This window comes from Ambystoma mexicanum, chromosome 5p (genome assembly GCF_040938575.1).
Source record: "Ambystoma mexicanum isolate Mex_15411 chromosome 5p, UKY_AmexF1_1, whole genome shotgun sequence".
Taxonomy (NCBI): Eukaryota; Metazoa; Chordata; class Amphibia; order Caudata; family Ambystomatidae; genus Ambystoma; species Ambystoma mexicanum.
The window spans coordinates 560,549,250-560,576,933 of record NC_090930.1 but is presented as its reverse complement, the minus strand read 5'-3'; the positions used below and the strand labels follow the sequence as shown (position 1 = coordinate 560,576,933).

The 27,684-nt window shown below is 40.4% G+C and overlaps 1 protein-coding gene across 7 annotated transcripts in view; it reads right to left on the bottom strand.

Moving 5' to 3' along the window:
* Nucleotides 1–27,684, bottom strand: part of PCDH19 (protocadherin 19) — a 255,401-nt gene that overhangs the window by 82,501 nt on the left and 145,216 nt on the right. The window contains exon 6 of one of the 7 annotated variants that reach the window (XM_069612989.1): nt 5,782–5,847. The exons of the other annotated variants lie outside the window; for them this stretch is intronic. Coding sequence (XP_069469090.1) covers nt 5,816–5,847 — 32 coding nt within the window. The 3' untranslated portion in view covers nt 5,782–5,815. The remainder of the gene's footprint in view (nt 1–5,781; nt 5,848–27,684) is intronic. 7 annotated transcript variants of the gene reach the window in all.

Below are 27,684 nucleotides of genomic sequence, written 5' to 3'. Positions count from 1 at the left end.
TGTTAAACATGTGTGTGTGTGTGTGGGAGTGTGAATGCATATACATTATGTTAAAGGTTCTTATACTGCACACTGTTGCCACCTGTGTGATTTCTTGGCGCTCTATCAGCAAACAGTTCTACTCCTAACGAAGTATTGAAACATTTTTTGTGTTATTTTAAAAAGTGAGTATCTTGCATTTAGCTTACCAGATTTTTGCCATTATTGTAGTGTGCCCCACTTGCACGTAAGGGTGTATGTCCACATTCGTGCTTAGGTTTGACCAGAGTGTTATGCAAATAGATACTTATGTTCTGGTCAGGCACAGATAGCTCAATGGGATGCCAGTACATTGTGAGTAAGCTCCGTCCCACAAAACATCTTCGTTGGCCTTCTGCATACTCGGCGGAGGAACATTCTCAAATGTTGCAAATATAAATATATTATAGCTATAAACACGCAGACGTGCTGATTAAAAAAACAGGGCTGTCAAGATATGGCAGCGCGTTTCACACTTCATCAGAGACACATATTATGCGCCCCAGCTATGACAAGCCAATAAACTGATGAGAAACACATGCATGTTTAAATGGGGAGGGAGAAACTGAACAGAAACCCAGTTCCTGAAAAGAAAAGCACTGGTCTGGCTCTTGTTGACAGAGAGAAACTAGGTCACTCTTCAAAGAAGAGCTACCCAGGAAGATACAAGTGGTGTGAGTAGGGAAAGGTGGGAGTGCATGAACGAGGGAGTGAGGAATTGTTCATTAGGAACAGTATTTGCTGCCAGCATTGCCTCCTACATGCTAAGTTATTCATCGGAAATCAAACTGCTTGTTTCCAAGATGGGACTGATAACACGCCAGTTCCCGTGTCCTGATAAAATAGAAGTACATGTAAACCTCTTAAAACATGGGCAATGGGAGTTTTACATGGGTGGCAAAAAGGTAGCTCACATCAATGTCCGATCATTAGCACAGTTGATGCTAGTAAGACTATGACGAGTGCTACAGTACTCCCATATTATTATTATTATTATTATTATTATTATTATTATTATTACAAATATTATTATTATTTCTTTTTTTCAATGTCTAGATTTAATAAACGATGCTTAAAGAGACCTTTAACCAGCTCTCCCATTCAATCAGACCAGATCCTAAATGGTAAACTGTGCACTATAAAGAGATGCTCCGGCTTCTGCCAAATGGTGAGAACTATAGGTACACTGTCATTGAAAATGCTGATATAAGTGTTTCCCGTTTAGATGTGTTGCTTAATATACATACAGATGGGAAATAGCTAAGTGTTTGCTTTTAACACCTTGGAAATGTGGTTGGAGTTGTTGGGTGTTATTGTGAGCACTATGGAATAATTAGTTGCTTCTGTAGTCAGGCAGCTGATATATAAATATATGCTTTCACATGGATGTGATCCAGAACACTGCTTAAAACGGTGCACACACACTTCATGGAAATCAATGCATACCATATTACATATTTTGCCGTCAAGAGACATTTCAGTAAAGACTGGTTTAAGACAAGGGTGTGTGTTGGCCCAAACCCTGTTTAACCTGCACACTTCAGATCTGCCACTATACTCACAGAAGGCCGATTGTTTTCCACCAAGAATACAACATTTAGAAAGAAGGTGGCTTGCATATGCGGATGATCTGATGTTATTTGGTATCACGCCCATAGGACAACACAGGGGTGTAGAAGAGTTCGGGGAATATGCTATGGAATAGAACCCAGCGATTAATTCAGAAATGTCCCAGATTTTGATTTACAATACAAAGGAGACATTTTACAATTTAAAATGCTACATTAATGGTAATATAATTGATGAGGGTCATTATTTTCCTCTAAAAACCAGATAACAATAACAAAAGAGAAACTGGAAGCGAGAATTAATTTGTTCATCACTTAGATAAAGATAATCCAGGTAAAATCCTGTAACTGCTCCCTGAGGCCCTTGGTCGAATGTTACAAAGCTAGGGGGACTCCTATGATTACGTAGGGATTGGAGTTAGACCCAGTGAATATTAGGAAACGCTGAAGGTCTATGAGGGGAAAATTTGGAGTTTGATCTTGCAACTTTGCCGTCTCTATCTATGGATGTGATTTGTTTAGAACTAGGGTTGAACTCATGGTGGTTCACTTATAAGTGGAACAAACTGCACCTCTATTTTGAAATTGATGAGGATGATGGGACCAAATTCCTTTCTATATTGGGAGATGTATGTCAGAAAACTTTGTCACACCCTAAAAACGTTCATGAGCACTCATGAACGCTTCATGGTTGGGGTGGCTATTGATCCAAGTGACGAGAGCCTAACAATGAAAAAGAAACAGAGAGAGTGGGATAACAGAAAATTGAGACAGCTTAGGATATCTAAAACCTTATAAGAAGTATTTAAATATGTGAGCTGGGTACCACTATTAGATGGTTTATGTGATTAAGGGGGTCATAACGACCCTGGCGTTAAGGGTTTAACGGCGCCGTAAAAGGTGTCGGCGCCGTTAAACCCTTAACGCCTGATTACGAGGTCCCTTTGCGAGACCCAACCTTAACGGCTGGTTTTACCAGCCGTTAAAGTAGGGTGCCGCAAAGGGACCTCGGTGCTAATTACAGTACCGCAATTTGCGGTACCGTACTTAGTGCCTTCCCCAGTCCCATTGAGCCCTATGGGGCGAAAATGGGAATGGGGAAGGGCCATGGTGAGATGGGGAAATACCGCCCCGCCAACCTTGGAATGGGGCGGTATTTCCCCATTCCACCATGGCGGACTCGTTACAACACCGGCACCAACCATGGTGCTAACAGCGCCATGGTTTAGCGCCGGGGTTGTAATGAGGGCCCAAGTCTCCTCGCTCCCACAGAACATGTTTTTTAAAATGTAGGCTTAATTGCCTACACACATTGGAAGTGATTGGCCCTCAAATGGGTATCCAAAAAGCAAAGAGGACGTCAACTTTGAAAATCAGGAGAGGTGGAATCACTTGGACATTTAATCTTAAACTGTTTCTTTTTACTACAGAGGCAATGATTCTTCTATGAGCATTGTATCCACTCTCTGTCTGCAGTGATTTCAGACAATGGGTCTCATTACACGGTAGGCGGTAACCATGGTGGTAATAGCGCCATGGTTGCCGCCGGTATTTTACTGTGTCCGCCTTGGTGGATGGCGGAATTATCGCCCTACTCCAAGGTGAGCGGGGGCGGTAATTCCCCATTCACCAAGGCACTTCCCCATTCCCATTTTTGCCCCCATAGGGCATAATGGGAATGGGGAAGGCGCTAATTACGGTACCGCAAATTGCGGTACCGTAATTAGCACCAAGGTCCCTTTGCGGCACCCTACTTTAACGGCTGGTAAAACCAGCCGTTAAGGTCGGGTCCCACAAAGGGAACTCGTGGTAAGGTGGTAAGAGTTTACCGGTACCAGTGCCTTTACCGGTACCGGTAAACCCTTACCGCCTACCGTGTAATGAGGCCCAATGTATGGAAACGCCTGATGAATGGCAAACATGTGTCCTTGACCATTGCTCTTATTGCTTTTTTTTTTAACAGAAATGTTTGTAAATTTAGTTGCTACACATTTCCTAACAGATCTCCTGTTGAGTTTACAGGATTAAGACGAATGAAACGACCTATTTTAAAAGATAGGAAATAATAATTGACTTTGGTAATCCTATATTTCCTACTCTGTGAATGTATTATGTATGGAATTTGTTCACATTGAGTTGAAAAACATTGTCTGATTTGTGAAAGGTTTTAATGTTAAACCATCGCACAACAATTTAAAGAAAAGTATGTATATTGTACCTTTTACGCTATAAACAATGGTTTTATTGTTAAAGGGCCCACGTGTTTGAATAGATGAGATTTGGGCACAGGGAGGTAAGCAATCCCACCATGCCATCCCCTAATCAAGGACACAACAGTAGGTAACTTGTTCTGCCTTGACCGCCCTTCTACAACCTGCTGGTATGAAGAACATGTAGCTTACAAGGACTGCACAACAGAGTTAAAGGATATGATTTTTATTGACCACATGAAAAGGACTGTCAAGTCCATCAAGCCACAGTTTCCACATCTATTCTCTGCATAATGGCATGATCAAGCACATTTGTTGTTAAGCTTTACGTTTTAACTAACTCTCAGATTGCACCCCTAGGCTTATTGCTGAATTGTTACTCATTTACAGTAAAATCCGGATTATCTGGCACCAATGGAAATGCCGGGTGATCAGATAGGCTAGATAAAAGAAATCTAGATACGTGTGTTTAATTGGGTGGCAGAGAGTCGGAAAATAATGCTAAAGGGCTAGATACCAAATAATAGATTCCTGGCTTACTTCTCATTTACCAGCAATCTGCCATCCAGAACATTGGGTATCTAGCCCCTAAATTGTATATGTGGCATTTCCTTTGCTGGAACAGTACTATTGCTGGCAACAGTAGGCACTGGTTAGTGGAGCACTATTGTTTAAAGAGGTGCAGGATAGCAGAGTGTCTACTATTTGTATGTGTTATGTTGATAGCACTAGTTGGGCTAATGGAGGTTAACCTAAACATTCATTACTCTGAGGAAGCACTTTATCTCAATATTGCGCAATGCCGAGCCCCACTTCCATTTTCAAAATATGATCTCCAGTACTAGAAAAACATAGTGACTAAAAATCGTGCCCTCTTCTATTATGTTCATTCCCATTAAGAATGCTTCCCGTCAGCATGCACATTGTTGAATTTGTCATCCTCGCCTCAAACAATTTATGGTTTTAATTGCAGCTACGATGTAGCCTTGATCCAGCCAGTGTTTTCATTCTCAGCAAATGCCCTCTAATGCTAGATACAGTACTTTATTCAAGATCGTATAAATGAAGGTCACAATGCTAACGCAACATAATAGTGTCTGCTGTCTTTCCATCTTTCTACCCACCATGTAATTCTGTTTGGTAAACAAATGGCCCTTTCACATTCTTTATCATTATGTAGCTCTTGGCATTTTAGTGTCATATAAAAACTTGTCTCCCATATTGCCCCAGGTGTTTGTGACTTAGACTCAAGAACACGTACTAGAATGCATTCAGTCTTAGTTGCCACCTATCAAAGTCTGTTCTTCTACTCGTCTCTGTCATTCATGTTAATGTTGTGATAAATAATTGCATTATCTCTCCACCACTTGTAATTGTGTATGCATTAAAAACTGGTGAATTTAGCAAGGAGTTCACTTGTCATGAATCCCTGGAGTCAGACTCAGTCCAGCAGTATCCCAAGGACCATGCTGAAATTGAATAGTCATCACTCTGCTTTTATCTATTCCTCTGGTCATCATATAATCAGATGTGTCTGTAATGGGCTTTCCATGAAAAACCATGTGGCTGTGAATAATGAAACCACTAGTTCCAAAATGGTTGATTTTCTGTTCATTCATTAGTGATTCCAGTGCTGTATCTGCAACTGAAGCTTGGCTTTATACATTAGAGTGTTTAAGCTTCTAACTTCCTGCACTATTGTGGAAGTGCACATGTACCTTTCTCCAGAACTCAAGAGTGTGTCTTGTGCTAGTGAGTTACAGTCTAACCCAGAATAGATTTTGGGCACTGCCACTTTTGAACATCTGTTCTGAGATTATAACTATAGTAATGGTGCTAATGGATGATGAATGCAGCCCACTAATATGATGCACAGTAGAATATGCATATGAGTTTATGTTATAAAAAAGGCAAGGCTGCTTACCACTAACATGAGATATTTAAGGATGATCCTTTTAGGCAACTGGTAACAGAAGACTACTCACCATGAGATGGCCTCCTTGAAAACAGCTTTCCCTTTTATATAAAACCAGAAGCCACAGTTGATTTGTCTGCAAGAAACCACATTAATTATGTCTGAGTTCTAGCTTGATATTTAGGGTGTTCAATGTTTGCTGGAAAAGAAAAACAAGATAAACACTGCCAGAGAAAGTGTCCGATCAACATTAAAATCTGACACCCTTTCAATTAGAAGCCTTCTATTCATCATGAAAGTGACCTAATCCCTAAGAATCACAGTTTATTGATTCGTCATTGGTGTCTTCTTACTCAATTAGACATTTTTCACAAGTGAAAGGTATTTCGAAAAATGGGAGCAGCAAATTCCAACTATGATTATGGAAATTTTGATGTCTTACAAGTAAATAAGGTCAACATTAGCCGAGTAAAATTGTTCACAATACAGTCCTGACTTTTTAAGGAGCTCTGCTTCGAGCTACAGAAAACATTACAGCAAGGGTGGTCGTTCTAAGAATTCTGATTACAGCCAGGCTCCCCCCTGCTGTGGATGGGATTTCTGTGGATGCTCTGCATGCTACATGCACCTTCAATGCTGCTTTATCCTAAACACTAATTCCACTTTCCAGTTTTTATTGTAGTATCCTGGATAAACGTTCGGCCCGTGAACACCTCATTTTGTCGCTTTCCTCTGTTTCTTTTCTTGAAAGTGATGGTCACTGAGCAGAAAGTTCTTTGTTCAGTCACGGACAGGATACAATATTATATCACTATACACGTGCTTAACATGTTTGGTTATTTTGAAATATTTATCTTTTATTTTGCAAAGTAGTGTGCTGCCCCTCCTGTCATAGCACTGACCTTTGAAATATACCATAATCATTGGTGCTCACCATGTAGCTATAGGTCACATTTCATGACCCCAGTTGTCTACATTTCTTTGTCAACCGCTTCATAACGACCTGCAAGAATACGGTACTGCAACAAGCACCCCCTTTATTAAAAATGTTTTCACAGAAGCCTGTCTTAATATTTAACTATAATCCACTGCATCCGTTTCCTGACCTTCGGTGGTACGACTCGCCCTGCTGCAGTAACCTTCCTTGGTCGTCAGACGATGGTTGGAGGTTTCTACTATCAGTAGGAAGTAGGCTTCTTTACCGGTCAGACCTCTAGAATCACTTAGTAAATTGGGTTTGATGTCTGCTTCAGCTTTCTTTTTGTACATTTTTGGGCAACTGTTTTGAGAAAGTAATTTTCACTGTGATCAAAGCCGATACCTCCCCCTTTTCCTACTTACCCGATTCCCCAGAGACCCCGCTTTCACGTTAGCACTTTGAAGCAGTCTACTCAGCATGCATGGCACGATACAGAGCACAAATAATTAAATACCTTAATAAAATGCAAAACAAAATATCTGCGCCAAACACGTCTACTGTGCTGTTGTACTCCCTGCAACAATGGAAAGGATCCAATGCCGCCAATTAGGTCAAGCGTATTGCCATTGCCCAGGAGAACACCAGTACTGCATCGACAAACCTTGCAATTACCAATATACTGCTATTTGTGGTTGATGTTGAAGGATCCCTGCACATTTCTGTGCAGTGCATGCCTGAGTGTATGGACCACTAAACTTTGCAGGAAAAGGCAGCTATACCGTCAACAAAGGCTCTCTTGGAACTAGATCCTTCTGCATTGGACTGGCCAAGCACTGACCTGCCAGCAGCAGAAGGTCATTAACTTCTTATTATAAAAGAAATATTCGTTTGCTGCACTGGCTTTTATTTTGCCCTTCAATAAGCCTTCAGTATTGATTACACTACAAGGATCATTTCAGAGGTAACTTAATATGTTGTGCAAATTGCTCATAACTTCCAACTTTTCGTGTCAACAGAAGACAGGTCGTTTCCATTACCGGCTAAGAGTTTATATAATGGCTGTCTCCACCTGCCAGCACTTAAAGATAATGAACGTAACAGTATGGTCGAATCTCAGCCTTACTGTGATCACCTAAGTTATGGACTAAATAGAATCCAAAGTTCTGGTGTTGCCTGAAGGAGCTACACGCTGCCGACCACACGTGGGGCAAGATTGCACAAGCTGTACAAGCACATGGAGCAAATATCTCTTACACCAATTGTGCTGCTTGTTTCATATGGATTCGAGGACTCGGGGTTTGCTCCAATTCAATTGTAGACTGGAACAATAATAAAACAAACTGGTTTTTACAAAACACAGTCTGCTTAACGTTATAAGAAATTGAGAAAGCTTACATTGCTCCAAATTCGGTCCCATTTTCATGCTTGAAAAGTAGATCAATATTTATTTGATTTGTGCAACATTACACGAAGAACAATAAAATGTAGAAAATAAGTACACATACTTAATTTTCTTCATTGTGCCTTTAAAATAATCCCATTTTTTAATTTAAAAGTCGATCAATAATTACTTGATTTTCTCTTCATCACACAAACAGCAATGAAAAATAGTGCACATTAGTTTGTACGCTCAATTTTGGTGACCTCGCTCAAGATCCATAGTTACATTTGGCACCAACTCTGTTTTCTCGATTGCCTGTCACAACAGCAGGAAAAACGGACTGATCCCCCATGTTTCTTTTTCAGACTATGGCAAATATGTTTTTTTTCATTAGTATGAATTGAAGTACAATATTGTTGCTTCATTCCATACTGTCTGTCTGCCTAGGCTGATGTCATCGTCAGCTCATCGAGTCATTCATTAGCTTATGATCTTAAGGCATATTTGTCCGTTTCTATCAGCATCTAACTGTGCTGTTGTAGTATAGGTCATAATCAGTGGCAAATTGGACTATTGTAATTTACTGTTATTAGGTGCAAATAAGGGTACCATCCACAGCAGCGAGGTCTTGCAGAAAGGTGCAACTGGCATTGCTACAAAGACACCCAGATGTGCATACATTTCCCCAGTGCTGAGAATGCATTACTGGCTCCCACTCAAGGACAGTCTCAAGTTCAAGGCATTGACCTTCGTTTGCAAGACACTGTGTGAACAGTCCCAACGTATCTCGAGGGGAAGATTAAGAGGTATAAGCCTAGGAGAACCTTGCATTCACAATATTGTGGGCTAGTTGATGTGCCTTGTTTTCAAAGTAAAGGAGCTCCGGGGCATTCCTTTCAATTTCCGACTGACATTTCCTGGAATGCACACTCAAAGGAGTTTTGTAAGACTGAATGTCTGACAAGTTTTAGAAATCACCTGAAGGGAACCTTCTCTAAATGTTGCTCTCTTCTTGCACACTGACATTCAATTGGCTTTTGACAGACCTTTGGGTCGTTTAGTACTATATAAATCATCCAAATAATTGAAATCATCCAAATCATTATTGGTCAGAAATGTAAGCTTTTTGTGAAAATATTTTCACTGCCCATGAACGAGAGGTTATTCCTTGATTGTAACATGTGCTTGTCAGACCAAGAACTGAATGAGTTCCCAGAGTGAGCAAAAGCTCTAGCCCGGGCTTAGAATATAATGTTTTTCATTTATCTTTGGTGCATCCACTTCACACTGGATCCACATGATGTGAGCCCCTCCAGAACATTCCAAAGAGCCATTGATTGTTCCTATTCCCTGCCCCTCAACTAAATCTGGTACTTGAAGCTAATGTATCAAGGCTACCCTTACACTCATCTTATCACCATCCATGTCCTCTCCTATTCTTCCCCATCGCTATCACGCAATCCTGCCCAGGAAGCTCATTCCATTTTGCAAGATTACATAGAAGTAATACTGAAGTTGCTGCTGAGACACACAGTGGTTTCTTTCCTTTAGAGTGACCACATGGCAGTCAGGGTATTGTAGGTAAACAGTTGTTTCTAAACCAGAACAATTCTGTGGCACATGTTCAGCAAAGTCTAGCATCCGCTGCTATTTTCCTGCTCTCTGATCTAGAGGTCGGTGAAGGATCATCATGAATGCTTGTTTTGTAGGGTGATATCAGTTCTCTATTTTCTTGTGTAATATAATTCCCAAAATATACCAATATGGTCCTAGGAATAGGCCCACGTGAAAAGGCTTTGTTTGTGTTTGCTGCAAGTGTGTGTCAAAGCACAGCTGCAACATTTCAGGAAGGGTCTTTTGAAGCATAATAACATCATAACATCTCTTTTCTAATTGCTGCTCTTCTTTTTGATCACCAGAAATGGTCAGCTTTCAAGATTGAGTGTCACTTCTCCAGAAGTGGTGCTTTCTTAAACACAAAGACGGATGACTTGAAGAATTAAGTCTGGTTTTCAACTCATCTGTGTTTTTAAGTGGGCAATCAGGGCTCATATTGATTGCAAATAAGGAGAGAAAACACGAAGCCCTGTGCTATTATTCTTATTGCAAGTCATATCCCAATCATAGACTACAGAATTCAGAGTTCTTAGATTGCAATATTGGCTGGTTTTATGTTTCTAACAATAAATCATTTGTATCTGGGAGCCCGTGGCCCCTTCAATAATAAGAGAGATTTGGACTGCAATTAGGACTTACGAATGTCTGTTGGAAGCTCCTTCTCAAATCAGCAGACTATAGACTGGTGGTTGTTTGATTACTGCTAAACTTAGCAGATTGTTCAGTCTTCTCGCGATTCTTGAGACACCCTTTTCCAACACGGTTAGTGTTAGTCGCAAGCTGCCCGTCGATCATCAGAGACCAGAGCAGGGAGACCAACACCCCTCAATGTGTCAGAAACAGAAGGAAAGTAACAGAAGGAACATTGAGGGTGACTGCCTACATGGTTTAGCTATGTCACTGTTATGGCAATAGCCTTAATAACACAAACAAAACTCCGAAACCTACTACCACACCCCCAGTCACAAAGCTTCACCAATATCTGAAAGTGCTCCCGTGCCCACACTTTCTACACCATCACGCATCTATCTGATAATTCATCAAGGGGAACGCACTTCTGTTGATGTCTGCTTCATGCCAAGCGTTCCTTAGCACAGGTTTAGAAGTGCATAGCTTCCATGTTTTATAACTTCTGAGAAACATGTGCATTCCGTCGAGTGAGACCTGAAAAGGGGTTGGTAGCCACCTTCCTCTGACCATATAGGACCATTTGAGTGAATACCTCCCTTCTTCCAAAACCTTAGAGTCAATCATATTTTTTAAAATCTATGCTTAGTATTTTGTATCCCGCCGTTTCTTGTCTCACTTTCATTTCCTCGCTCTTCAAGCCTCTCCCACTGGAATGTACTGATCCTTGGTATTCAGTTCACTAGCTCTCGCTTTGCATGCCTTCATGGCTGGCTATTTTTCATGTTTGTGGCTAGCCATCATGCCAGGGCTTTGGGCATCATTTTAAGTCAGCATTTCCCGGCTGCCAGTGTTCACCATTGGTGAATGTATGCAGTTAACATCATCATTGTTTTCAATATCATCCATGTTAAGGTGTACAATCTGTACGAAAGTACCTATGACCATGGTGGTTAATTTTATGTGTCTATTATTTGTCGTCATTCGAAGGTGTGGTAGGTAGGGGATGCAAACCTGCAATTGGAACTGGACTAAGCAGCAACCTGCATATCTGGTGTATTAAAATGCACATCTTTACAAGTTCAGACTTTGGGATTTAACAATATATTTTACAGAGTCATACAGATTATGGTCAACTACTGCAGCCCAGGATCAGCAACTTAAGCACCAGATTTCAACTCCTCGCATTCCTCAGAATTGCCTGCTTTCTCGCATGGCGCACTTTGCTATGAAGCTGCATGTGTTGTTGGGCAAAGCATCTAACACTGGGACCAATTCAATTTTAAGTATTTATAATATAAACATTTTAGAGGGAGTGGCTGGCCAAATATAAGGTGTGCTCTTACCAATGACACATCTACATGTATGTGGGGAACAACCTCAAAGGTCACCCAAGAGTCATTGACTCTCTAACGGGAAGAGCCACTGATCTGAATATGCTACAATATTTCAGAAACAGTAGAACAATGGACACCCTCTTTTTCTAAACGCAAGCAGCATCACAGGCACCACCCTCAACAATTCTATACTGCCTCCTACCTAGGAATTGTCACACATGTCTCCTTGTCAAACCTTATGTAAAGAGCTGCCCTTTTGGCATGAGTTCAAGCTCTTCTAGAGAAATAATGTTGTTCTTACGTCCCTCCCCTCGCAGCATAAAACTACACCTCAACAACTGTGAGTGGCTGCAGTTATGGATCCTCTCCATTTAAGTCAAATTGTTTTTTTTAATAACGCGCCTAATACCATGCCCGAGTTTGGTTTGTAAGCGCGGATCCGAGATTCGAACCTCTGTTGCTCTGCGTGGTCTTGCTTCCAAGACCAGCGCGTTGCCCCTGTGTGATCCTCTGTTCCATTGGAATCTAATCACATACCCAAGGTCTCTTTCTACTCTGTTGCAGGCTTCCATCTACTGCAAGGCAGACCTATAGCTGTACGCAAGCATTTCTGATGTGGCCGCTAACCCACTAGGTAGAGGTCCAAATACCTCTCTCCCCTTTTTTATAATGGACAGTCTAAAGGTGCTTTCTTCCTTAATCTTACTATGATCTTTATGGCTCACAGACAGCACTCATGTCATTCCAAGGCTTGCCGTAGACTGGTGGCTCTTTTTAAAAGGACTGGTAAGCGCAAGATGTGGGTTGCATAGAGGGATATGTGACCCCGTCTCCTCATAATTGCCTTCATGGACTTCATACCGCTAAGCTATGGTTTCATTAAACTGTTCAGTTAATGACAGTGTCACTGTCATTAAATCAGCCGTCTTCCATTAAAAAAAAATTCTGTTATGTAAAAAGGCACCTAACACATTCTATGTGTATGTTGTAAATTCTCTCTGACTGAAATGTGCATGGCTCCTGCAAGCCTCCAATTTATTCTGTGCACTATAATCTGTATGCTTTTGAGTTTATGCTTGCAGTAACTGAGGAGGACTGCAATGCACGTTGCCTACCAATAGCTGCATTGTGCATGCTACATTGTTTCAAATGCTAAAATATATGGCATTAGATTTATTGTATCATTTTGTGACAGTACTGCCATTTATTGGGACACATTTATTGTCAGTGAAATGACATACATATATTTATGGCAGTTCACTGAGAATACCTGTGCAGCAATAAATATTTTTTATAAATACTGTTATGGTGATAAAGCATTTCCATAAATTTGACTACCCACTTTTATTACCTTTTTACAGGCAATCCTGCATTAACATTACGTGCACCATTGGGCCGTGTGATAACACATTTATTTTGACTGATAAGAGCGGACAACGACGCTAGAATCACTCGATGCCACACCGCGCAACTGTCCTTACACCAAAAACGAATGGAAACGAATTTTTATATCTGAAAACATATCTGCGTACTAAAATCAGGTTATGCTAAAATATGTGTATGTCTACGTGTGTATAGAAAACACAATGCATTCTCTCTAGCACCTAAGCCTTTTTGGACGTTGCTACATGTATTAGTTTGATAAAGAGAGTGTCAAAACTGAAGATAAACAGACATGCACACCACACCACACATGCACATTTGCACTCATACACGCCACCATACACTTGCAGACACACACACACCACACAGGCACAACACACACATGTTCCCAAGTATACACCGCCAACACAGACATAACACACACCATGCAGATGGTCGCACAAGCATCCATTGACTCATACACCCGTATACACACATATATATATATACCTTCTGTTTATCACATGCTTAGAACCTCTAACTAGTCTAAACTGGGCAAACATTGTCCTTTCCAAGCCTTTCGATCTGAGCCTATTCTACACTGGATAACAAACCAATTTGGATTTTTGCAGGGAGCTAAAGATGTCCATGGCATGTGTCTGTGCTTTGGAGTAGCCATACCATTACAACCTGCCCATTGCAATCGGTCAAATGAAGGGTGCTAGAGGGGTTTATATAGCCCCAGGGCTTTTGATTGTAGCCCTGGATAGAAGCTCAGGAGCTACAACCAAAAGGCTAGCTAGCCCTGAGTCTCGGCAGTCCCAACATTAGCGTAGAGCCTGATCTTTTCCAGACCCAGCAACACCCCTGGTCAAAAGTCATAAACATAAATAGATAATGGGATAATGACATGAAATGCAGAGCAAAACAAGTGCCAAATGCTAATTCCAATCCCGAGGGAGCAAATCATCCTCTGTAAAAAGCCGTACCTTTTCTTGACAGCAAACGCTGTTCTGATAAAACTGTGATGTCAGTTTCTCTCTGAACATCTGGATCCTTCTGCTATTTTTGGAACATAGATTATCTGTAAAAAAAAAAATGTATACACGGAAATCTGACTAATTTTGCTAAGAGCGTGAAGGGAGCATATGCTTGAATCGCTGTCATTCGGTCCTCATCGCTTCCTGTTCCGCTATACGTCAGTCGTGATCGCATGATACGTAGCACCCTTTTCGTTCGCCCTCCATTTGCCAATGGAATGCCTCATCCAACAGCCCCTACTGTGACAAGACCACACAGACCAAGAAGAATACCAACCCACGACTTCATACTCAACCCGAGAAGATGGAGTAATGAGGCTCAAGCCTCGGTATCCAAAAAATCACAGCTGATGGATAAAAATCTATCAGCAAGAAGAAGAACAAGCGCTCATCCAACAGGGCATGGCGGCTCCGTTCAATGCGGCCTCTCTCAGAAGGATTTGTCTTGAGTGGTAGGAATAGCGGCATCAGTGTTGGCAGCCCGCACGGCAGTTTACTGAATTTAAATCGTTCACAACATTGTTTTACAAAACAGTCTGTTATGTACATCCATTTTGGGGTTGGGCTGCGACACGAAGAGGAAAAGCGTTATTAAACTTGAGTCAACCGGATATAAACGTCACCTGGAGAAATAAACACATTGCAAGCTGTGTCATATTAATTCGATCACAAAAGGCTACGCGGTCTTTTACGTTTCTGTAAATAACCTAAATATTCTGTCAGTTGCCAGGGAGGAAAACAATTACATGTAGAAATGAATTTACAATTGGATTCATACTACATCAGTCCAGCTATTGCTTCGAAAGAATGCATTATTTATTATTAATAACCCGCATCTTGGGCTTTAAAGGCTACAAATGGGCTCAATCTTTTAAATAGCAGCAATCCAGCCTGAGGCAGTGTTTCTGGTCATGTCATCTTGTCCTCCCCAACCCGACACATTTGGCACGAGGCGCTGCCGTGTCAACATGTGGCATTTTCGCAGAACTAAAAAGCCCCGCCATCTGACAGGAAATCAAGACACATATAAGTTATCCTGCCTCGCAGGTACAAAGTGATGGAGCAGAAGCAATAAAGGATCTGAAGCAAGAAAGGGAGAAAGGCAGCGTTGCCTCCGTCGAAATGCACACTGGAAGCACAAATGAAGCTCGACAGCCATTTTACTTGCGCTTTCAGGTGGTCTCATCCCATTATACCTTTTCAAAAAGTAATATGGTACAGCACTTTGCGCAGTCTCTATATTAATCCACCCAGTGCTTGGTCCACACACCATTTCATCTTAAATATCGCGATTCTGGCTGTTTACGAAATAGCTTCATAGTAACTCATCAGTTTCTCCTGTTTGGATTGCGTATATTGATTTACTTTTTGTCGAGTGCCCAAATGGGACACAGCAGGACTGGTTCAAACAGCATTTGAAGGGGCAGCAATTGTGGCATTACACGAAATGTAAACATGAGCTTGCCAAACAAAGATTGACGAGGGCTCACAGACATGCAGGCAGAAGAAAGAGGGATGCTTGGGTTCAGTACGCAGGCAAAATAAGGGTGATCGGCGGGCACGGTCTGTCCCAGTGCCAGGAGCACTCGTTTATAAAAGAATAGGCTGATCTTGCCTACCACTGGAGGCAAATTCCGCCTTCCCAATCTCAGATTAGCACATGTGAAAGCCCCCAGCAATGCAGGGTCAATTGCATCCTTAGCAGCTGCACCATGCCCAGTGCAGATTGGTGTTCATGCTTTGAATGGAGGGCCCCACACAATAGCTAGTCCATCTTGGAAACTAGTAGAAGACAATGTTGCAATTCTAGTGAAATGATTCCTATAGGACCATTAAGGAGCATCCTGAAGATATTGGACTACGCTCATACAGAGATGAAGGGCTGTGTGTGGTTCGTTTTTAAGAGGAGTGTATGGACCAGTGTCAAATGACCTGGGCAGCTTTCATGCACATGTTATGAGCTGGACAGCATGGCTGAACCAGTCTGAAGATGAGCGTGTGTGTGGCGCCCATACTAACACACACTCGAGGATGTCCTGGGTCATTGGTAGTCACGATCCGGGACAGCTTTGTGTGCACGTGTCTCGTTCCATCCTCATGTTACAGATGGTGTGCGATCCATGGGACTTCTCTCAGTGACGCCTGGAGCACAGTTCCCTCCTGTACTCTCCTGCTGTGCACTGTGCTCCGAACATGCAGCCATCCACAGAAGGATCCAGGGCTGGGTGAAGGCCATCCCATCACCAGCCTGAAATGGGTGACATCCATCACTATGAAACTGCTGATACCAGCCTTCTCACTGCCAGTTTTAACGTTGCCGCCGCACACATGCCCCCTCGGGAAAGCCAGTGCCCTCATGGAAGAGGTCTCAGGGGCCCCGGATGCACTAACTGAGATTCAGTGCATAGTGTTCTTTCACAGGTAGGTCTGCATGGTCAGTGAGGGAGCAGAGGTATTTCTAACATTCCATTGATGCATCAACTGCCAATTCTATTGAAACATTAGTGTGTGTGCATTCAATTCATGGGTGTATTGAGTTCAACATGAATTCCATTGGTTCTCAGATCAAGGTTTGCAGCCTTTGGTGTAGGGGCACAATGCGCATCATGGATATTTGAACTTAAAAATGGAATGATGAAGATTGTTGTTTTTTTGTCTGCCTGAGTTGTGTTTAGTTTCTGTGTTTGTTGTGTTTTTTTACATTTTTTTATTGGCTAGTAAAGTGCGGGCAATCTTTTGAAGAATTGAAAGCTGGTCTATTGCATTTGCCAGCTCCCTCTACCCCCTTCTCTGTTGTCCATTTCAGGCAATTGAAAGCTTTTGCCAACCTGAGGTGAGCAGGGAGGGCTCATTCTTTCAATGTGCCCTGTTTATTGAAATTACTAAGCTATTGTGTTAGACACTGTGGATGGGAGAACCAGCTGTGCATTTATTTGCTTTCTGCTAGACGAAAAATATCTGTGCTTATTATTGCCACTGACCTCATCAAAAACCGGAGGCTCATATTTGAAATAATACAAGATATCCTTGAAAGTTCAAAACAACTTACATAGAAGTAAAGCCATCTTATTTTTCTTGTTAGTGCCCCATGTATATTGATGTATTTCGGGTTGACACCCCATAGTCTGAGATGCTGTTAATCTCTCGTGTGTCTGTAGATTTCCTTACAGATTGTATTTCGTGCTTTTTTTTGGAGAGGGTTGGCATGTTATGTTTATGTTGAGATTAGTAACTTTTACTTTACATTTGTTTAGTTGTCTTCTTCACACTGTTGGTAAGCACAGCACTAAAGGTTAGTGGCTGCCCTTCCCTTATCTCGCATTGATAATAAAAGGATGAGACCACTGTCATAATGTGCCTTGTGAAACGGATGTGCATTTTGGGGTTCCCCCACTCCAAAGTATTCATGAGGTTGGAGTGTTGTGATTTGCGTAAATGGGGTCATTGTTTCGGTGCTCTGCCTAACTTTGGTCCCAATGCCTTCCTGGCTACCTTCTGCAGCACATGGTGTGGGTATATGTCATTGGATTTGCCTATGACCCCCAAACCCCCTCCCACACAACACCTTCCCCACACCCTAACTAGTCTTAATATATATATATATATATATATATATATATATATATATATATATATATATATATATATATATATATATATATATATATATATATGTTTTTTTATTATTCACAAACCTTCCCCCCTAAAAATGCAGCAAAATGGCCGTTTCACCAAATGTGTTGAAACAGCTGGGGGTTAGGAAACTAGAGCCCCTTAATTCAATGATGCAGCCAATAATGTCCAACTCAGCTCGAACATCATGGCCATGTGGTCAGAGAATGCCACACATGTTATTTGGAAGGAAACTGGATTGTATATGTAAAGTGATGTCATGCGCTGATCATCTCTAGGAAGGCTGCACTCTTAATATGCGCGTATAAGACTCAACGAATAAGGCAGGTAGCATGAAGGGGTCGGTAGCTATGGCAAAGAAATTGAGGTGCATGCCTTATCAGAGCTGGCTGCAAAACAATCTTTAGCACACGCACATGCCCACCTTAGGCCGATTCATGGATTATTTGCGCCGAAAAAAACGGGATTTGTGCGCCATTCTGCCTGCAAATTCCTGTTTAACAAATGGGGATTTGCGGGCAGAATGGCACACAAATCCCGTTTTTTTCAGCACAAATAATCCATGAAACAGAGCCTATATGTCACATACTCATACTGCGCATGAACACATTACTGTGGATGTGCAGTGCAAACAGTGGTATGTGATGCCTGTTTATGTGGCATCACGGTTAACTTTTGTTTGTGCATACTAAGAATGGTTTTACATGCAGCACCAAAATATAACATGCCCTTTCTTTGTGGTTCACGTTTTGAAAACCTTCAGTATTACCACACTACGGGCCCGATTCATGGAATATTTGCCCGGTTTAAAGTGAATTTGCACTGCTGAAAAGTGACTTGCACTGCCGACACAAACACTGATTCATGGAACTTTGCAAAGTGTATTTTTACAGTGCAAATTCTGGGCAAAGTCATTTGGTACTGCAAAAATGACTATGTGCACTGCACAAATACACTTTTCACTGTTCAATGAAGCAGGGTTTGTCAGCAGTGCAAAGTCACTTTTCAGCAACACAAAGTCACTTTGAACCAGGCAAATGTTCCATGAATCGGGCACTAGTATTTTTAAATAAAAAAGTGAAACTAAAATAATGTATCTATCTATCTATCTATCTATCTATCTATCTATCTATCTATCTATCTATCTATCTATCTATCTATCTATCTATATATCTATATATCTATCTATCTCTGTTAAGTTCAGTTTGCTTGTATTCTGTCAACCCAGGTTAATATAAAAAGTGCTTATCCAAGAAAGAAAACAAGTTGTTGCCTTAATTAGTCTATAAAAGTCGTTAATTTGCAAGCTTTTGTGATCTTCCAACCACTACTTCAGACAAAGATGACATGCGGCATCATACTCTGTCGGAATGGACATACAACCGGATGTGCCTCTGACCTGCTGGGCTTCAACAAGATTGCACCAAACATGACTGAACTACCCCATCTCATTCTGCCTTCCACAAACCACGTTAGAAGCCTAAAATCTATCCCCTTCCACCACATAGCTCACAGCGTGCCATTCAGACTGTAAGTCAAAATCTGACATGTAGGACTTTCCATGAAAAACTACACATCAGGAACACAGTCATGAAGAGAAGAGGTACTAGAAGGGCCTTGTTATATCGTCTTGTTTTTTTGAAAGCATAATTTCATCTCTGTCTGAAGCAGTGGTCAGGGATTCATGAAAGCTTGCACATAAATGACTACATCAACCTAAAGGTGCCAGGATATCTTTAATGATGTACCACCAGCACCAAATGGATACTAGCATATGAACACCAAAAGGCAGTCATTCTTCTTACCCTATAGTGACATCATTCTGTATTCCAATGTAATCATCAATCTTCCTTCACAATGCCAACATGAGTAAAAGAAAAGATATTCTAACTTGCATGTATGACCAAACCCAAAGAACCATATGGGGTTTTCCAACTGTGGACCCGAAGGGCCAGAATCCTGACCGGTTATCAGGATAGCCCTCATTAATATTCATGAGGAAAAACGTGGATACATTTAGAATCATTGTATGCAAATTTATCTCAGGAATATCATTGAGGGATGTCCTGAAAACCTGGCATGGATCTGGCCCTCAAGGCCTGGAATTGGGCGACCATTTGAAGCTGAAATGAAAATGTTGTATCATTGATATAAATTCAAAAAAGCCAATTTATATGATTGATTAATGAAACGTTCATACTTGCATACACCTGCGAAAAGACACCTCGCAAATGGTCCATGTGCGATATATCTGCTCAATTTCCATATGTGAGCGAGATTATGCATAAACACCAAGTGAAGATTAAAAACAATGAGGCTTTATGTAGAAAAAAATTATGCAGCCACCACCGAAGTCATATATGCGATGGTAAAAGTGGCCCATGAGTGGGTATGTCGTGCAGGTGCCTGGTACACATTTGGCTCCAGCTCCTTTATTAGGGTCCTTGAAGCACAACTATGGACTGTGCAGCTGCCCCCGAAATAGTCAATCGTTCCCATGAAAGAAAATATGCCTATCAACTATTTCTGCTGGGCATAATTACAGATTTCTTTGTGAATTAGCCCAATGAGTGTAATGTTGTGTCTTGGCCGAATTAGTACTGTACAATTCAGCTCAATTGAAATTGAGTTAAAACTGCGTTAAAAGTAAATGCAATAGTTCAGTGCTGTGAGCACTCCCTGTGGATTCCTGAGGTTAATTTGCAGGTCGAAAGATCAAATCAATTCAAAACCAACTCATCATTTTGCCCTTCTGGCATCAATACACTAAGTACCATTAAGATGCGTCAAGTGAGCATTTGTTATTTACAGAACTATAGGATGGCAAAGCTACAAAACTAAGCATTGCATGAAATACAAGTTCTTATTATTCTACTTGAGATAACTGTGCTCCACTCCCTTATAGGACTTTTGCAGACATGCATGTCAGCCACTTGGGCAGTGTGAATAGTGACCCTGAATGGTCTTGTTGTTGACCAAACTTTCATCAAAAAGCATGATAGTCTTTGTGCAATATAGCATTTACATGTAATCCTGTGCTGCTGCCTTACACCAAGCAGGGAGTTAGAGACCCTGGTTCAGAAATGCAATACCTTCAGAAAGGCAACAACAGATTCCTCCTCAAGCAGCTTCTACCCCTTAAAGCTTGCATCGTTTTCAAGACAGCCCACATCACCTACAAATCAGTCACAATCAAAATATCACTCTTCCTAGAAGATAAACCCACCATCTCTGGAGGAAAATACACCACTATCTCCAACAAAAAACTGCAAGAAGGAAAACATCTAGAACACAGGCCTTTTCCTGCTAAGCACCACAACACTTATATAGGTCACCAACATAGATCTGAAGTGCCCCATCCACCCCACACTTCAGGAAGAACCCTAAGACCCAGCTCTTCAAAAAGCATGTTTCTGATCAATAATATTTACTTCCAATCCTATTTCTCCTCCTTCAGAACTCCTTCTGCCCTGCACACTCATCTCAGCAACCTCTTCTACCCCGCACCATACCAATAACCCCAGGGTCCTTCCTCTATTTACAATACAGAGTAGCTTCTGAGCTAGCTTAGCGCTTTATCAATCAGGTACTTGCATGCATACATATTGATCCAGCCATACCTCACAGCTGTTTTTTCAGGAAATGACACATAGTTAGTAAATACATGTAATCAAGATGGAATGCCATTTGCTGAACACAAATATAGGTGCTGGGATGGTGCCTTACTATATTGCAATATAATGTGCTTTTCCCTACTCCTGACAAATGGTGTGGAACCTATCAACAACATTACTTAAGGCAAATGGCAAGACAGCATTATAAACACAAGGAAATATACACATATAAATAATGCTTATTTTCTTCATCCAATATGCACCGTAAACTGCTTTTATATAAACACGTGGCATAATAGAAATTGCAGTGACACATCTGAAAAGTATGGCCTGCATGCTTTAAATGTTCTAGGAATAAATGTAGAATATAGAGTGGTAGAAATCATGTGCCCGATTCATGGAATTTTTTGCATGGTTCAAAGTGACTTTGCACTGCTGAAAAGTGACTTTGCATTGGCAACACAAACCCTGGTTTATGGAACTGTGCAAAGTGTATTTTTGAGGTGCACAGACTTTGCACTGCAGAAATACACTTTGCATAGTTCCATGAATCAGGGTTTGTGTTGGCACCATATAGCACAATATACATATGTGTGAATGTATTTATTTATTTATTCTGCATTTTGTAAGGTGCTTATACATTAAGAAATTGTGTTTCAAAGCACATACATGTGGAGATGTGTTTTGAAGCTATATTTATGTTTGATGTTGATGTTCTCTGTTCACAACACTTGTCATTGATATTGGAAAAATAAAGTGCATAAAGTAATCTGTCATTACACAAAATGAAGGCAAATTGTACTTCCTATTGTTTATTAAAATATTTAAACTACTCTACCCGACAAGCACCAACATTGAAAGTATGTTGCCAATTGCTGTCTTGAAATACATGCTCAGATATACATTTGATTTATAAGAATATGTCTGTGTGTGTGTTTTGAAACTTTGCAGGCAGGTCATTTTTCTGTAAGACAAGCTGTCTGTAAATTGTATAACATTGCTGGTGGCAACCCTAGTTTAAAGTTAGGGCGCCAACTTTGACTTTGATTATTTTAAAATAATAAAATAGAATATTGATTCCAATCACAGCCTGTTTCTTGTCCCATCCTTTTGGGGTGGGACTGAGCAATAGGGGTGTTAGATAAGGGGTTGCAACATTAGTAGAATTCATCATTGGATACATACAATAATTAACAAGGTATTATTATTATTATTATTATTATTATTATTATTATTATTATTATTATTATTGACCTATTCAGTTGCAGCATATATTAACCATAACTTGTTGTTATGGAGGTACCTCTGTCAAGATGCATATTACTAGTACCAAAATAAATGGTACGCTTCATTGTATGAACCTTAGGGGAATTTAACATCCTGGTGTCTTTTCAACAAGTAACTTACTGATTGTTCACATTTGCTAGCAGCAAGTACTTATTTGGCACCAGAAGGTAGTTATTACATTACACTTACTATTGAAAACATCTGTATTGACATCATGCTAGCCTCCTTGTGAAATTAGCTTGCATTAAATAATGTATAAAACTGTTTCCGCAAATGGGTTTAATGTATAGACAACATTTTTTATTCAAAGCACACCCTTACACTGGTAAAATGGCTTTCTGGTTTGCTATGTCAAAAATGTCTCTTATGTACAATGAGGTCTTATTCACTATGGAGAAACAATAGCAATATGCTTACAATTTACACAAAAATGTGGTGCTCTTCACCAAGGTGTTGCCTTGCTCTTTCTCAATATATCACTAGACAAACAACCTTACAGCAATGCAATTAAATCACTGCCGATCAACTCAACATCCTTCTCGGATGCTGGTAGCTTGTAGTAAGTGCCTTTTTAGAAGCATGCACTTCAGAAACGTCTTTACTGGCTTCAGAAGAGTCCATACTGTGTTCAAGAGGAGAAGCTAAAGGCATGTGGTTGCAGAAGAAGTAACAACAAAAAAGAGAATGTTTCACAGTGATACTTAATAGTTTCATTAAAAAGAATGTGTACGCTGTGTTTTGTTGAAATGATTTCTTCCATGGGTCTAGGAGTATAGGTTAACCAGTGCATTAACATTTTTCATATGTAGAACAATTATTTTCAATAGAACCACAATTATTACATTAACAATGGGGGTATCCTATAAGAAGTATTTCAGAAGTACTTCACAATGAGAATATATGTTATGGTATGTGACATTTGTGTAGCACCTAACCACCAATGTTATGCCGTCGAAGCTTATTAGGTTGTCTGGAAATGTGGTAGTCCGTAGTCACAATATAAAGTGATAATAGAAGAAATTATTCCAAAATGATAAACCATTTAGTTTTTCTGGTGCCTGCTAGGCCTCTTTGCATAAGAACAATAGTTATTTTGCCTTTCTCACCAATTCAATTAGAATATGACAATCATGTTGTTCTGGGAGGTCACCACTCTCCAGTAATAAGCCAACACATTGCTGATATGTTATTGCAAACTCATCTCAAGGATAGCCATCTTCATAGTCACTGCTTCTTCTACTGAACTTCCGGGAAGCTTAAGACAATTATTACCAATAATTAGGATTGCATCATCTATTTTCTAACCCCAAATTGCAGAATTTCTCTGGGAAACACTGTGTTTTCAATGTGAGAGAGTAAGAGGAACATGCTAATCAAAAATCCAGGACAACAGTATCACATGTGCATGTTTCTTAAGCAGACATGCTCCATAATACTCTTCATCTGATACAAGCCCATATTCCAACAATCATATAATGGTGAACCATGTACTAAAGCTAAATAATGATAAAGGTGTTCCTGGTGAACTCATAGCAAGCCACCAGGTTAAATGCTGAGTGGTTTATACTTGACTATATCCCCAAGGTAGAATTATAAGACCATAATACATCATTACACGTATTTATTTGTAATATTAAATTAAAGGACGAGTTAAGAATTTTGTTGAAATGCACAATTCAAAAGAATGATGCTCTTGCCATGAACTATGTAACATTTTGAATGGTTTTGAAAGAAAATCCACTCTTTATAGCTTTTCATACTACTGATGTCTGTATAGTAACATTAACCCATTATGTAAAATATGAAATGAGTTTCTACCATATCGAACATAAGTGACAGGTATAAAGGATGGGCAAATGTAAGCCACTGTTGTCTCGAGAAAAGTCAAGCAGAGATAGCGTTTGGCATATTGCCTTTTCAGTGTTTATAAAAAATGTAATTACCAATTTTTCAATAATTGTCATGTAAAGATCCTAAAACGTGTGGTTCTACCGACTAAAACATCGGGTTGTGGTGCTGTCTTTGATGAAGAAATTGCACAAGTATTGATGTTTTATTCTCATTGTACATTTTTGTAAATTGTATTCTTCTCAGTGCAAACTACATTTTACCTTTTTGTGTGCTGTATGTGCTGGAGACCATGCAAAGGGCAGCTGTGCGTGGTAGAATCCCATTAACATGATATATTGATATGCAAACCTAGCAGTGAAGCAACTGAGTGCTGTACTACAGGGGGTTACAGAACTAGGATGCACACATATGAGTAGAGTTAGAAGTATCAGCTATTAAGGGTATTTTGGAAGGACATAGAGAGAGGGCATCGGGAGGGCACAGGGTTTGCAATTGAATGTAAACCCTTCCATAACTAACCCTTTAATGGGTGTATAAGATATTCTTTAGATGAGGACATCTGTTGTAATAGTAGCCCAAACTAAATAGTCCTGAGGATTTCAGACACCATCTCACAGAAATCAATGTGTGTGAGTGGGAGCTGAACATCTTCAAGCATGGTTTTTTTGTTTCCACAAGAACATTTCTACCCATTTCAGAAATATATAGTTCCAGAAATGTTATGGAATACGTTCATGGAATTGAAACATAAGTGGTGGATTTAAATTTGAATATATAAATCCATTTGCAAAAAGTAATTAAAGATTTGATATTCATTAATGCTGATTTCAATGGGCACTTACCTACAATGTTGATGATTTAAAATCGGGTGAACACGAATTCAAGGGCTCTTGTGTCCCTTCTGATTGAAAATGCAAGAAGTGCTCATCCCACCTTTTGTGTATCATTGAATTGGAAAATCTATATGTGCCCTGTTCCACACTTTGTAAATCATTGCCACTATTGGTGAAGCATGACAGTTTTATGCAAAAACCTCTTTTTGAAAAATATTGTCATTAATGCGGCTAAATCTGACAGCTTTTTGCAAGGTTATATTTTAACTCTTTAAATTGGGTATCCCCATGACTTAATGCTCCCGTCCCCATTCTATGCTCCACCTTTCCCCAATGTTTTATCTTTTAACTCCATTCACCTTTTTTTTTATATTTTGTTGTTATTCAGTCAACCCTATCGACAGACATTTTTCAAACACTCTTTTTAAAAGTTAGCAGCACACCTTGTGATACTTTTGTGCTATACTTACTCAATTTTCCCTTCCTAAATTGTTGTAAATGCGGTTTCAGTATGTGATGCCATTTATATCAGGGAAATGCCACAGTTTGCAAACTACTGCATTGTGTTCTCATTGGCAAATCTTATAATGTTAGAGTGCACGTAACTCAATGCATTAGAAAGGGGATATCCTTTCTAAAGTCGTCTTTCATTTTAGTTAGTCTCCCAATGCCTTGAACAGGTTCTTGAGAAAATAAATCATGTGTCCTTGTAAAGTGTGTTGGGAATGGTAAAGCTACAGACACCCAGAGACACGTGTAATGGTTTGCACCGATTGCTTGTGTCAAACTACTGAATTGTGTTGAATACTTAAGAAGATTCGAGAGTTGACGTTATCCCTGTGCTCTGTGGAGGTTATCTTTGCTTGTGCTGGAGAAGATACTTCCCTCCAGCTACTGGTGTGTGATTTGTCATTTCGGATAGACTTCAACTATCTATATTTGAATTCTTCCAAATTGAAATCCCTTGATTCAGGATTGGTTTGCCAGACGAACCCGGATCCCATACCTGGTGGTCCATTGCGAATAGTTAATTCATTTAAACACTAGGAACATCTTTCTAACAGAACTGTAAACAATCACAGCTCATGCAAGCTGACTATATACCAGGTTTCAGCATTTCACAAGTCACTTGGAGTCTGATCTGTATGTCCAGGTTGTTTTCTGGTAAACACAATGATGGAAGAGATTGGGGGTTTTGTTGGAATGCTGCAATGTAATATGAGTTAAATTGGGCATTTTAATGACCTACTGCCTGCAAGCACCATTTTATTAAATTAGCACCCGGCAAGGGGTGTTGGGGCCTCCCAGACAATTTTGAGGCTTGGAACAGGGTCTTTACCTCACGTAAAGCCCCCACTTGGATCCTCCTCTGAAGTGAGTGACCACCATCTTCCCCACCAAGATTTAGGTAATTGCATCCCTCCGTGTCCCCTTACTTTGCATTTGTATTTATATTTGTATTTGGAGATTTATAATGCGCACAGAACGGACCACACCGTATAGTGGCACAGATGGAAGAAGATTCATACAAAACACAGCTAGGACTATATAAAGGACCACCGTTGCAGATAAGTGAAGCCCTACCTGAACAAAAATGTTTCAGTGCCCTACGGAACTGGTAGAGTGAACCGAGGATCCTCAATTTTAGTGGTAACGAATTCCACAGTTTTGGACCAAAGACAGAGAATCTTCTGTTTCCCTCCTTGATTTGCACACTGAATGGGGCATAGACAGAGATGACAGTCGCTGGAGCACAAATGTCTTGTAGGCTGGTATGGGTGAATCAAGTACCTCAGATATAGAATGGCAGTACCATTTACGCATTCGAAGATAAGGCAGGCTACTTTGAATCTAATGCGACAACCAGTGCAAGTCACAGAGAAACAATGATACATGAGCAGTTCTGCCCAACTTGAAGATCATCCTGACTGCCAAATTGTGTACCTTTTGAAGTCTTTGGATTTGTTTAGATGGAATACCAAGCAATTGACTATTACAATAATCCAAATGAGCACTGGTGAAAGCACCAACCACAGACGCATGATCTTCATTAGGGACATAGGGGAGTGCCTGGCGAAGGAGTCTCAGAACATAATGCACCGCCTGAACCTTTGCTACAACCGGACCTTCGCTGCCAAGATCATCTTGCCAAACACAACCCAGGTTCCTTACCATGGATACAAATTTTAAACTCTTTCCTAGGAGGGTTGGAATGGGTAGTTTCCTGGCTGCGGTCAAAAGATATCTTGGTCCAAACAAAATGAGTTCAGTCTTGGCTGCATTTAGTAATAGTAGATTTTTTGACATCCATTTGCTTGCCTCATCCAGACACAACCCCAATATGCTTAATACTTCAACAAAGTTGACAATTCTAAAGAAGATCTGGGTATCGTCCTCGTGGGAATGAAAATTCATCCTGTGGCATCTCAATATCTCCAAAAGCGGTTGAATTTACAAATTAAACAGCAAAGG